Here is a 13,016-nt window from a genome sequence, read left to right as displayed (position 1 = left end):
CCCACGTGCCCACGGAGCACGGGCCTGGATGCCAGGTGCCTTTGTGAGAGGGACCAGCGGGTCAGGGTGACACTGCACAGCCTGCAGAGCAAACAACAGCCCTCTGGAGATGGTTTTGCCCCAGGTTCTCCTCTGGCCGTGCCGCTGGTGGCCGGAGTCCCTCTATAAAACCTCCGCCCTCGGACCCCTCGGACACGCTTTTCTCCCGGTGTGCCAAGGTCCCCCCTGGCCTCCAGCCATGAGGGTGCTCTGCGTGGTCTTTGCTGTGCTCCTGCTGTTCTCCCTGGCCACCCGAGGTAAGACAGGAACGTGTGGAGGTGGACAAAGCGGGGCCACCTGTGTCCCCTCCAGCCTCTGTGCCTCGGGGGGAGGGAGGGGGTTCATCCCAGGGGATCAGGTCCCTGGTGATTTGCCCAGCCTAGCAGGCACAATGGGTTTGGGATGGGAGGAATTCCACACTGCAAATCCCATCTCTCACGCTCATGCAGAGGGATCCAGTGCGTGGGGGGATGGTTTCTAAGTGCCCAGTTGTCCCCCAGCTCAGTGGGGACAGAAAACGCGTCCAGTCCTATGCGGGTCTAGCCCCAAAGATACCCAGAGCGTCTGTACCACCCCGGAGCCAGCAAGGAGACAATTCCTGGGGCTCTGCCTTCCCACGTACCCAGGATTTTCTCTCTAACCCCTCTCTGTCTCCTCCCGCGGCAGGGCACGGGCAGCCCAAGGGTTTTTGTGACGGGTACTGCGCCCACGCGTGCGGCGAAACCGATGAGTGGTCCTTCAGCCCCTACTGCGAGGAGCTGCACTGCTGCATCCCCTCTCCCAAAAAGGGGAAATGACCCCGGAGGAGTCCGGCCCCGGAGGAAGAGCAGCGCTCGCCGTGGAGCTGCCGGCGCTGCTCCCAGGGTGTGGCCGAGGCGCTGCGCAGCGCCTTGAAGTAAAGATGGGCAGATGAAGATGATTTCTGTGTGCTGTGAGGTTCATTCGCCTCCCGGGAGGGGACAGCCGGGGAGGTTGGCAGCCAGAGCTCCCTGGAGAGCGGTCACGACGCAGCCCTGACAGCCCCAGCTGCTCCTGGCAGCCCCAGACCCCTGACACCACAATGCCACCCGGGAAAAGCAAAGGCTTTGGGATTTTCAAAGCAGAGGGGTGGCAAAGGCTGGGAGAGGGCTCATTGCATAATCCAGTGCCTCCCTCCTCCACAAGTTGAACCCCAGTTTGTTTGTAGGGGACACCATCAGCCCCAGGAGTCCCGTTCAGCCTCTGCACTGGGGTTCTCAGTCCCACGGAGAGGTAGAAACAGGAGGCAAACAGCACCACCTTCCCCTTGCACCCCAAAATCCCATTCCTGGGGTGCCCACAGAGCAACCAGTGCAGCCACTGAGGCTTTGGGGTCCCGTGGTTGTCCTGGACACCCTCACCAAGTGCCTTCTCGGCAGAGTCTGTGACCAGGTTATTCCATGGGGGTCACCAGTAACAGGAGAGCAGATGAGGATTTCTTCAGTGTCCCTTCCCTACTCCTTCCGCTGTGGGATAACCCAATCACTCCAGGTGTTCTGCAGGGGACATGGGCTGATCCGGTGTGGGGTGGCTCAGAACACCCCACAAACACTCCAGGAATACTGGAGGCTGAGATATTTGTGTCCTAAAGGGTCACAGGGCAGAAATCAGCTCTGTTTCTCTGAAACCCTCCAGGAAACAAAGGAACTTTCCAGCCCTGGGGCCTTGCAAACGCAGGAAAAGGCTTTGCACTGGTGTTTGTGGGATGGGAGGGTGCTGCAAGAGAAGGGAGGGGGTACAGACCTCTCCCTCTTGTGGGATGTCTCCCAGTTTCTGCAGGAGGAAGGGCTGTGTCTCCTCTCCTCAGCAGCATCCTCTGTGTCCAGCAGAGATCTTGGCACATGGAGCTGGAGGTAAAAGTAATTTCTTCCTCAGGATAATTTGTATATTTGTCCAAAACTCCCATTTTCCAGGACACGCGGGGGCTGCTGGTGTGTCTGAACACTCAACATGAGGTGTTCCATGGGTTTTGTGACCACGCTGGTCTGAATGAGTGTCCCTGGAAAATTTGGGGCAGACAGAAATAAAAGAATAACAGAAAAAAAAAAAAAAGGAGCAAGTTTATGATCCTTTATTTTATCCTCAGGATAAAACTTTTATCCTGAGGATAAACGTGAAATCTGATAACCTGTAACATTTTATCAGTTTAAACCCTGACCAAGGATACAGGAAACCTGGTAAGGCTGTGGGATTTCTTAGGATATAGACAAGAGGAATGAGTCTCTTCCCAAAGTGGGTGAGATGCTGAGAGTGAGGGGGTTAACACTCAATTTACAGAGGCTGAGGGCTGGGAGCACACAAAAATCACATTTGACACAGGATGGCCCATCAAGAGCCACAAACTTTGTCAAGATCCACCTGAGCCCAGACAAGAGGACATGAAAACCAGGAAATTCTCCTAAACCAGCCCTGAGCTGGTGACACTTCACAGGCACACAAGGCTGAAAGTTTGGTTAAAGGATAAAAATTGCAGAGCGAAACATTGAACAACAACAAAAAAATCCCCCTCCTTTGCTGTTTTTTTCTTATTTTTTTCCTTGGGAACTGTGAGAGGAGAGCGAAAAGAAAAGCCATGTGTAAAAGAATGAACTCCAGAATGGGGTTTGGAGCAACCTGGGGTAGTGGAAGTTGTCCCTGCCCATGGCAGGGTGTGGGATGAGATGAGCTATAAATGTCACTTACAACCCAAACTATTCTATGATTCCACGATACTATAAATTCTAACTATGCCAAGGAGCAGATTTATATCCTGGGAAGGACCTTTTATAGGAGAAATAGTTGAATATGTTATACCAATGAATTACTGGATTATAGGGGTTTCTTATACTTCACAGGTAGAAAACATCAGTCACTGGGCTTGGTTCAAAGTCATCCCCTGGGAGAGCCCCTGCAACTCAGATCCCACAGAACTCACAGTCCAGACCTTCACAGGGGCCAGAGGGGATGGAAAGGCCACTGCTTCTGCACTCAATTTCAATCAGGAAGGGATATAAAAATGGGGGAATTGTTGAAAAGGAGACCAAGGGTGCAGCTAAAAGAGTTAAATGCTTGCAAAGAGATTCTTTGCAAGCACCTGAAGAGATATTTAAGGCCACTAAGAGGGACACTCGGGGAAAATGTATGACAGGTATTAAAAAAAGAGCCCTGAGAAAGAGCAAAAGGAAAAGGTCACAGCAGAAGAGTGGGATGAGGGAGGTTGTTGGAAAGGAAAAGCTGAAATCGTGTCCACACATGGAAAATAGAAAAGATAATAAACTGGGCCTGACAAAGTATGAACACAATAAGGCAGCTCAGCAGAGAATTGCAGGAAGAGCTTGCAAAACGTGAGGAAGCCTCTTCAAGTCTTCTTTTCTTTTTCCAAACACATCAGGAACGTGAAGCCTGACAAAGAGCGTGGTCAGGGAAATAAAGTTAATTAAAGAGCAGGCCACTCCACAGGAGCTGAATGAAACATTTACATCTGTGCTCACCTGGCAAGAAAAAAGGGAGGCCTTGATGCTGAAACCTCCTTTGTGGGGACTCATCAAGGGGCTCATCTTAAATGTAAATGCAGTGGAAGAGAGGAAAAAGCAGCAACAAATCACCAGCACCCACATCTTTCCCCTCAAAAAAAGTCTGAAGGGAATTCAAGGATCAAACAACCACTTCTGACTGCACCGCGTGACCTCTGTGGCCTGGAGAAGAAAAGGATCCAGGGAGACCTCAGAGCCCCTTCCAGTGCCTAAAGGGGCTCCAGGAGAGCTGCAGAGGGACTTGGGACAAGGGATGGAGGGACAGGACACAGGGAATGGCTTCCCACTGCCAGAGGGCAGGGATGGATGGGATATTGGGAAGGAATTCCTGGCTGTGAGGGTGGGGAGGCCCTGGCCCAGGGTGCCCAGAGAAGCTGTGGCTGCCCCTGGATCCCTGGAAGTGTCCAAGGCCAGGTTGGACAGGGCTTGGAGTAACCTGGGATAGTGGAAGGTGTGGCTGGGGGTGGCACTGGATCATCCTTAAGTTCCTTCCAACCCAAAACATTCCATCATTCCATGGTCTATTGCTCAAGAAAGTTTTGCTGTGCAAAGATGGGAGGTGCCAGTTTTATAGGAGAAACAAATCTTAAAGTGTCCTGTGGGATTGCAAGCCAGGATTGAACCAGTTTTAAATGTAACAACAAGGGAGAAAACCAGGAAAATCCTGCCCTAAAACCAAAGGACAAGGCCCAGCACTTTGGGGCTGAGATGCAGGAGAGGGGGTTGAGAGGAGCATTGAGGGGAGTCACTGGTGGGGCTACAGCAGGAAATTTGGTCATAAAAGTATCTGGAAAGGAGATGGGATGGGATGGGATGGGATGGGATGGGATGGGATGGGATGGGATGGGATGGGATGGGATGGAAAGATGGCAAAATTTGTTGTTAATTCATTATTGAGGGTAATAAAGGTGAGGACTGAGGAAGGACCTGGCTAGTTTGGGGCTGTGACTCCCTGTCTGGTGAAATCCAGTGCAGGTGGATGTTGTGAGGGAAAATTCAAGTCATTTTCAATGTCAAGTGGATGGCTCCACGTTGGTTATTTGATTGCAGACATTGGGAGTGCAGGAGCGAGAGAGAACAGGGAGCGGCACCATCACACTGAGCTGCTTGATAAACCTTGGGAATTCCAGCCAGACATTTTGGGTCTCTCCTTTTAATTTTTTTTTATTTTATTTTCCCATGTGCTGTTCCCACGACAGTGAATATCCCTGGGAGAGGAGAGGGAAGAGCTGGAGGCACTGTGCAACCACTCAGAGAGCGAAACCTGGGATCTGCTGAGCCTCCAGCCTCCGTCTCACCAAGGGAGGAGCAACTGGAAAAAGCCCTGCTGGGCCATTTCTTTGCTGTTTACACAAACTGCACTCATCAGGAAGGTCCCAGTGTTTAAAAAGAGGCAGTGCAGGCTCTGCCCTGCTCCCTGTGTGTGGCTGTCTGTGGGTGGCAGTGACAGGGAAGCAGATGGGCACATTAACAGGAGTCACTGGGCCAGACGTTCCCCTCCTGCCTGGCGTTCCTCTCTCTCCCAGGGCAGATGCACTGACTGTCACTACAAGGAAAGGCACATCTTTAAACTGCATAGCACCAGGCAAGATGGGAACTCCACATTTGTGGGGAAAGAGAGTTGGGTTTTTTTGCTTCTCTGCTTGGCTTGTTCCTTTAAAAATGTTTCTGTTGAAATCTTATTTCGCTGAAAATAAGACAGAGAGGAAAACAGGGGGGAAAGAATCTTACAACCAGGATCCAATCAATTGTCATGGAATCCCAGAATGGTTTGGGTTGGAAGGGACCTTAAAGATCATTCAGTGCCACCCCCTGCCATGGGCAGGGACACCTCCCACTAGCCCAGGTTGCTCCAAGCCCAGTACAACCTGGCCTTGGACACTTCCAGGGATCCAGGGGCAGCCACAGCTTCTCTGGGCACGCAGTGCCAGGACCTGCAGCTTCCAGAAGCAGGATTCAGCAGAACACCCTTTCTTTTGGAGCTGCAATTTTTGGGGCTGTTTTAACTGATATTCATCACATCTCAGGCACCTGGTGGGATTTTTGGGGGTGTCCTGTGCAGGGCCAGGACTTGGACTGGGTGACACTTGTGGGTCCCTTCCGGCTCAGGATATTCTGTGATTTTGTGGTCGTTTCTCAAGTTACTCTGTTTATGTCAGATAGGAAAGACAAAGAAAGTCTGGTTTTGTTGTTTTTTCCCCCAAGTACCTGTCCTTTCCAGATGTAGAACCCTATGAAAGCTTGACATGAGTGAGTAAATGGCTGCTTTAAAGTGGTGTAGTTTTAGCTGAAACCCCACAGCCATTCAGGGTCACTTCATTATTCTACTCCTGCACTTGCTCCATTGCTCTGCACAACTCCCTGACAGGAGGGGGCAGCCAGGGGGGTCGGGCTCTGCTCCAGGGGAGCAGGGACAGGATGAGAGGTAACAGCCTCAAGCTGTGCCAAGGGAGGTTTAAATTGGATATTGGCAACAATTTCTTCATGGAAAGGGTTGTCCAGCCCTGGCACAGCTGCCCAGGGCAGTGCTGGAGTCCCCATCCCTGGAGGGATTTAAAAGCCATGTGGATGTGGCATTTGGGGTCAGGGGTCAGTGGTGGCCTTGGCAGTGCTGGGGAAGGGTTGGACTCGATGATCTCAGAGGGGCTTTTCCAACCTTAACAATTCTGTGATTCTACTGAAGTCTATAAATATGAGGGTATCTCTGCTTTCCCACTGGAAAATATAGTTTCTTTCCCAGATTTATTTGGACCCCTGTGAACCCCAAACCTTAAGGATTTTTTAATTTTTTTTTACAATTTTTTTTTTTTTAAGTCAGTGGTCAAAGAAAATGTATTAGAAGGGAAACACAGGTGATGACTGAGGAAGGTCCCTCTGCCAAAATTTCTGCCATGACTTCAGGGTACCAAGACACAAAATTCATTCAAACACGTGGGCTCAAACACACCAAACCCAGTCCCGGATCAATGGCCTAGAGAACATCCTAAAAGAGATTTTGAACAGTGCCCAAATTCTACAATTCTAAAATTCCTCCAGAGCTGGTGAGAAGGGATTTTGACAACAGCAGGATCACTGGGAGGTCAGAGCTGCTGCTGCCAGACATGTGCTCCATTCCCCAAATTGTGCCCTTCTTAGGGACGACCACGTGGGAAACCCAAACTGTCAGATTTCAGCCCCTTTCCTCACCTGCTGCAGAGACCTTGGTTCTGTGTTTCTCTTCACCTTTCCCAGTATCCATTCCCCATCCAAAGCCAGCAGAGGTGCTGGGAAATGGTCTTGGCTTTACTCCATGTATTTCCCGGAGGACAAGGAGGTGGAATCTGCCCTGTGGCCAGTGTGGGTTAATCCCATTTTCAGGAGCTCTCTGAGCACCTTCTGGTCATCACTGGGTGGTGTCTCCATGCTCCCTTTTAGGTCCCTCTATCTGCATTTTCCCCTTTCACCAATCCCTGCTTTATTTCATCATGTTTCCTTACAATTCTTGGGTTTTTCCAACCCTGTGGCTCTTTTTTCCCCTTCTAAAGGAGGAGGATGCTGAAGGGAGTGTGGGACCCTGCCCCCATCCTTCCCTCTCATTCCCCAGCTGTGGTAACAGCCCTTCTGCCAGGATCTCCACTGAGCACTGATTTTTTTGAGCCCCAGGACTGAACCAGGCTCCCTCCCACCCATGGCATTTGCTGTGAGGCTCAGTGGGGAAAGGGACACCTGGGAGGGTGTTGTTCCTTTGCCACCCAGCGCTGCCAGAATTCCCTGTGGGAAACAGAGGGGAAAACTCCATCTCTTTAACACTTTGATTATGAAATCTGTGAAAAAGAACAACGAGAGGTGATGCCAACAGGCCTTTGGGGCTGGGCTTGGGGAGCCTGTCCTAATGCTTTAAACAGGATCACGAGCACACAACAAAAGACATCTCCTTTTTTGTTTTGTTTTATTTTTTAAGAGGAGGGGATGGCAGCTGGGTCAGACAGCTGGGAATCTGCTCCCAAGGCCACCGTGGTGCCTCCTCTTCCCCAGATGTTTCCTTTCCAGCTCCTATTTCCCCTTCCAGGTGGGTGGGACGCAGCACGAGTACTTGCAGTCAGCAGAGGTGTATTTCATGTCCGTCACACGACACTTTGGGGAGCAGTACCCCAACGGAGCACAGGTCTTCATTACCTTCCCACAGCCTGGAAGAGCAGAGGGAGAGCGGTTGTTCCTCATTTCTGTTCCCCATTTCCCCATCTCTGTTCCCCATTTTCTCATCCCTGTTCCCCATTTCCCCATTTCTGTTCCCCATTTCCCCATTTCCCCATTTCCCCATTTCCTCTTTTCCCCATCTCTGTTCCCCATTTCCCCACCTCTGTTCCCCATTTCCCCATTCCCCATTTCCATACCCTCCCACCCCCTCCCAGTTGCAGTGGTCAGCAGGATCAGGCCCTGCTCATAGGGAGGTCCTGCTCCGTCCCCCCACGTGTCCAACACTCCTCCCCAAGCCCAGCCCCAAAGCTGGAAGGGACCTTGAAGGGCACAGAGCAGCTCCTTGTGCACCTCTCTCCCTAGGGGGCCACTGGATGACCCTGTAGCACTTTGGGAAAGATGGGAGAGCATCTCAAACCACCCCAAAAGCAAAGCTCATAAAGATGTTCCTCAGGGCAAGACTTCACTGGGTGCCAGGCACCAGCGTGAGAAGCTGCTGGCCTGAAATAGCTGGGAAATAATGTCCAGAGTGAAGGGATATCGGATTTGGAACCTTTCTGAGCCCCAAATCTCCCTTTCAGCCATCGGAAAGGGAGGTGACACCCAGAACAAAAGGGATGTCTGAGCACTGCACATCAAAAAGGTGAGGGAGCTTGACCCTGAAGGTGTTGCCAGAACTGGTTTGGCACAAAAGGTGGCATCAAGTAGAGGAAACTTCCAGAAAGCTGGTGTCTCTGAAAAGGACATCCAGCAGTCGCTTGGTGCTTCATGACTGAAATAATTACACCAGGGCCCAGCTCACCTTAACTTAGGTGTCAAAAACATCCAAAACATCCTAAAAGTGCCTCTTACATTACTTTAAAGTGATTTTTTTTTTTGGTAAAGACTCATTTGTATAAAAGTATCCCCATATAAAACAACCTGGGGTAGCCAAGTCATGCCACAGAATCATAGAATCCTGACATAATAGAATCCCGAAATCATAGTCATGAAATCAGAGAATCCTAAAGCCATAGAGTCATGGGATCATAGAGCCATAGAGGTGTTTGGCTTGGCAGGAAACACAGATGCACAGCCAAAGGATTAGGGACGTTTATGTGGGCAACAAAGTCACAGCTCCAAAGCCAGGAGGGCCCACGTTTGCTCAAAGTGCCTGTGGTGCACACTGACCCTCCTCACCCCGCTTTTCCCCCTCATCCAGCTCACATTCCCACACAATCCCCCCTCTTACCTGGGGCAGCCAGGGAGACCAGAAGGAAGACAGCGAAGACAAGGTAGAGGAGCCTCATGGCTGGAGCTGAGCTGGGATCTCAGCGAGGCTGGAGCTGGAGGGTCGGAGGGAGCCGGAGCTGGGAGCCGGAGCTGGGCGCCGTGAGCAGCGAGGCTGGGGATCCTCGGATTTATAGGGCAGAGAGGAGGGTCTGGGGGAGGTCCTGCTGCCCTCATGGGTCACTGCTTGGCACAGCCACCGACCCCTCCACCCTTTTGCATGATACCAGACCTGGTATCAGCCCCGATTCAAAGGAAAACCACGGAGTGTGACAGGAGCGGACGGGGAGCAGATGGAACCGATGTGCTGGGGCAGAGGGACCTCGCAGGGAACGAGATCAGTATCACAGGCCTTTCCCAACCTTTGGCAGGGATGCAACAGGGCTGGGATGTGGCCAGGATGCACTGACAGCTCTGTCTCCGTTGTCTGGAGCTGTCTCCACATGGGCTGGACACGCTGAGAGGACCCGGTGTCCATGTGTCACCCTCTTGGGAACCACGACTGCAAATCCCTCTGGTAAATTCAGCTAACACCACATTCCCTGCAGCCTGTTCTGCTGTCCCCTCTCACCCCTCTGAAGGGCCAGAGCCCTGGAGCTGAGAGCCTTTTCCCAGGAAGAGCTGACCACTTGCAGACACTTTGATCAGCCCCTCTTCCTCACAAACCCTCCAGACAGCTCCGGGGCCTCGAGTGTGTTTAAATTCCGGGGTGGACATGGGCTGATCCTGGCTGCCAGGGGTGCTCTGGTGCCAACAGAAGGTTATTCAGAGCAGGCAAATGAAAACTGACTGCAAGGAGTCTGGAGGCAGAAGGATCTCAGTACTGAGCGGCAAACGAGACTGGCTCAGTGATGGCAAACTGATTTTCACTGTCCAGGAATTATATATTCCCAAAGAGCACTCAGAAAAAAAAACAACCCCAGTGTCCAGAAGCAGGAAAACTGAGTGCTTGGGTTTTTGGAAATGGGTGCTAATAGAAATTGGGGTGGTTTTGTGATAGTTTTGAGGGTACTTCATGCTGCAAACTGTGCTGGTGTCCCTGTCTGTGCACGTGCAGAGCAGGAAAAGGGGTACAAAGGATGTCAGGGAGGATGGTGAGAGCTGGGGACTCGTTCCCAGGCAGCAAGGCAGTAATTAGACCGGGAACTTCCACTGCAGGGGGAGATGAGTATGTGGGAATGTGTGACAGCACTGTTAAAGAAGTGCCCTACAAAAGAGAGAACTCTGGTTTTCCCTTCCCATAACCAGGGAAGCAGGTGACACTCGGGAGTCTGACTCACTGAACAAAGGAATTCTTCTTTCCCACTGCCCACAGTGGTGCAACTCCCTGTGCCACTGACAGCGTGAGAGGAAACAGCCTCAAGTTGCACCAGGGGGGGATTAGATGGGATATTAGGAAAGATTTGTTTGCTGAAATGGTGGTAAGGGAGGTGATGGAGTCACCGTTCCTGGAGGGATTTAAAAGCTGTGTGGATGTGGCACCTGGGGACATGGCTCAGTGGTGGGGGAATGGTTGGACTCGATGATCTCAGAGGGCTTTTCCAACCTTAATGATTCCATGGTTCCATAGATACTGTGGAACAGGGAGTTGCAAATGTCTTCAGAAGGTCACTGGGGCAGACAATCTGACTTTGAAGATTGCTCTGAGCAGCTGGGCAGGCTGGACCAGGCCACCTCCAGAGCTGCCTCCCTCCCACCCAGCATTGTTCTGTGCTTCCATGAAATCCATAAAATCCATTGAGGGGCATTCAGCACAATGATATCCATCCAAATCCAACTCAGCAACCCCAAACATCAGACTGCTGGAGTTGGGTGGGTTTCCAAAGAAGTGTTGCTCTGTGTGGCTGTGCTCTTCCACCCTTCTCAGCATCAGCTGTCTGTCACTGTCACACTGAGGACACCTGGCTGGACCAGGACCTGCTCCACAGACAGCAACAGAGCTGGGGAAGGGGCTGGAGCCCCAGGAGAGGCTGAGGGAGCTGGGAAAGGGGCTCAGCCTGGAGCAAAGGAGGCTCAGGGGGGACCTTGTGGCTCTGCACAACTCCCTGACAGGAGGGGGCAGCCGGGGGGGGGTCGGGTTCTGCTCCCAGGGAACAGGGACAGGATGAGAGGAAATGGCCTCAAGTCACATCAGGGGAGGTATAGATTGGATAACAGGAACAATTTCTTCATGGAAAGGGTTGTCCAGCCCTGGCACAGCTGCCCAGGGCAGTGCTGGAGCGCCCATCCCTGGGGGGTTTCAAAGCCGTGTGGATGTGGCACTTGGGGATGTGGGTCAGTGGTGGCCTTGGCAGTGCTGGGGAATGGTCGGACTGGATGATCTTAGTTAGAGGTCTTTTCCAAACCCAGATGATTCTGTGATCCTGTGATTCCATGTCGTGTTTTACCCTTCTGTGAGTGACTTCTTAACAAATCAACTGTCCTGGCACAGTTGGTAAATTTTTAGCACAACCCTGGCCTTGTTTTTTTTCCGAGGCCACTTTACACATCTGCAAACACATTTCCCACTGCACCTCCTGTGTCTCCATGTGACAGGCCTGGTTTCCAGTGGGACCTGGTCACCCCGCTTGGAGTGGGAGAGGGTTTCATATTGTGGATGTCAGCAGGGTGTGACCACTGACATCAGGGCCAGGGAGTGGGGCATGGAACTCTTCAGCTGCCAGCAAAGCTGCAGCCGTGGGGATGCTGTGTGTTATCAAAAATGCCTGGAACCCCCGTGTCCAGGGATGCCACAAAGGTGCTCTGAGGGCTGCAGCCCCTCTGCTCTGGAGCCAGGCTGGGAGAGCTGGGGGTGTTCACCTGGCAAAGAGAAGGATCCAGGGAGACCTCAGAGCCCCTTCCAGGGCCTAAAGGGGCTCCAGGAGAGCTGGAGAGGGACTTGGGACAAGGGATGGAGAGACAGGACACAGGGAATGGCTTAAACTGAAAGAGAATAGGGAGAGATTAGAGATTAGAGATCAGACTTTAGAGATTGGCTGTAGGCCGTGGCCCAGGGTGCCCAGAGAAGCTGTGGCTGCCCCTGGATCCCTGGAAGTGTCCAAGGCCAGGTTGGACGGGGTTTGAAGCGCCCTGGGATAGTGGAAGGTGTCCCATGGCAGGGGTTGGAACAGGATGATCTTTAAGATCCCTTCCAACCTAAACCATTCAGTGGTTCTGTGATCACAATCTCAATTCTTCCAGATTTTTGTTACAGATCACAATTTCTTGGGCCTGTAACTGTCTCAGCCTTGAGCTCTCTCCAACTTTTCCACCTCCCCTTGAAGCCTGGTGCCCTCAGCAGCAAACAGCACCACCTGGAATTCTTATTCAGAGCAATAAATGAATTAACTGAAGTGCCTGACACGTGATAAACCTGGGGGTTATTTTTATAGAAAGAATAATTCCTGCCTTTTCCAGAAGAGAGCAGGATGACATGGTCCCAGTGTGTGCACCTTGGTGCCCACTGCAGCCCCACACTTCTGCAGAATCCCTGCATTGCTTATTCCAGCTTCTCCACCAACTCTTCCTGTCTCTTCCAAAAAAGAAAACCCAATCCCCAGTGCTCTCCAGAACGGAGCAGTCCCTTTCAGCCTATTTGCAGATTCAGTAGGGAGCAGCTTTATTCCATTACACAATTTTTAATGGAGACCCTGGATAGTTCGGGACTTGGAACTTGGAGCCTTCCGAGATGTCCTTCTACCATCGCCATGGTAACTGGAAATTTATGAACTCCTGCTCATAAACCACTTTTTCCTTCATTTCCTCTAGGCCGTGATCAATACTGGAAAAAAAGAAACAAACTCAAAATTGAGACAAAGCACCCAGAAAAATGAATATGATGAAAATGTTGTAGAGAATCCCAGCTGGGAGAGGCTCTTGAGCATCCCCAGTGCCAGAGCTCCGGTCAGGGTTGGATACTCCATTAAACCATTCCCATCATGGATCTGATACCCCATCGTGTCCATTGTGTCCGTGCCTTGCAGACAGCACCCAGAGCTTATCAGGAACCATCCCAGAAGGAAT

At 51.6% G+C, this 13,016-nt stretch overlaps 1 protein-coding gene across 1 annotated transcript; it reads left to right on the top strand.

Moving 5' to 3' along the window:
• Nucleotides 1–238: 238 nt before the first annotated feature.
• Nucleotides 239–836, top strand: LOC108445870 (small basic protein 1-like). Its single transcript, XM_017730842.1, has 2 exons — nt 239–296; nt 706–836. The coding sequence occupies exons 1-2, from the start codon at nt 239–241 to the stop codon at nt 834–836; spliced, it is 189 nt and encodes a 62-aa protein (XP_017586331.1).
• Nucleotides 837–13,016: the final 12,180 nt, after the last annotated feature.

This window comes from Corvus brachyrhynchos, unplaced genomic scaffold (genome assembly GCF_000691975.1).
Source record: "Corvus brachyrhynchos isolate BGI_N302 unplaced genomic scaffold, ASM69197v1 scaffold203, whole genome shotgun sequence".
In the NCBI taxonomy this organism is placed as follows: domain Eukaryota; kingdom Metazoa; phylum Chordata; class Aves; order Passeriformes; family Corvidae; genus Corvus; species Corvus brachyrhynchos.
The sequence above is the reverse complement of the archived record's forward strand: the minus strand, read 5'-3'. Positions and strand labels throughout refer to the sequence as shown.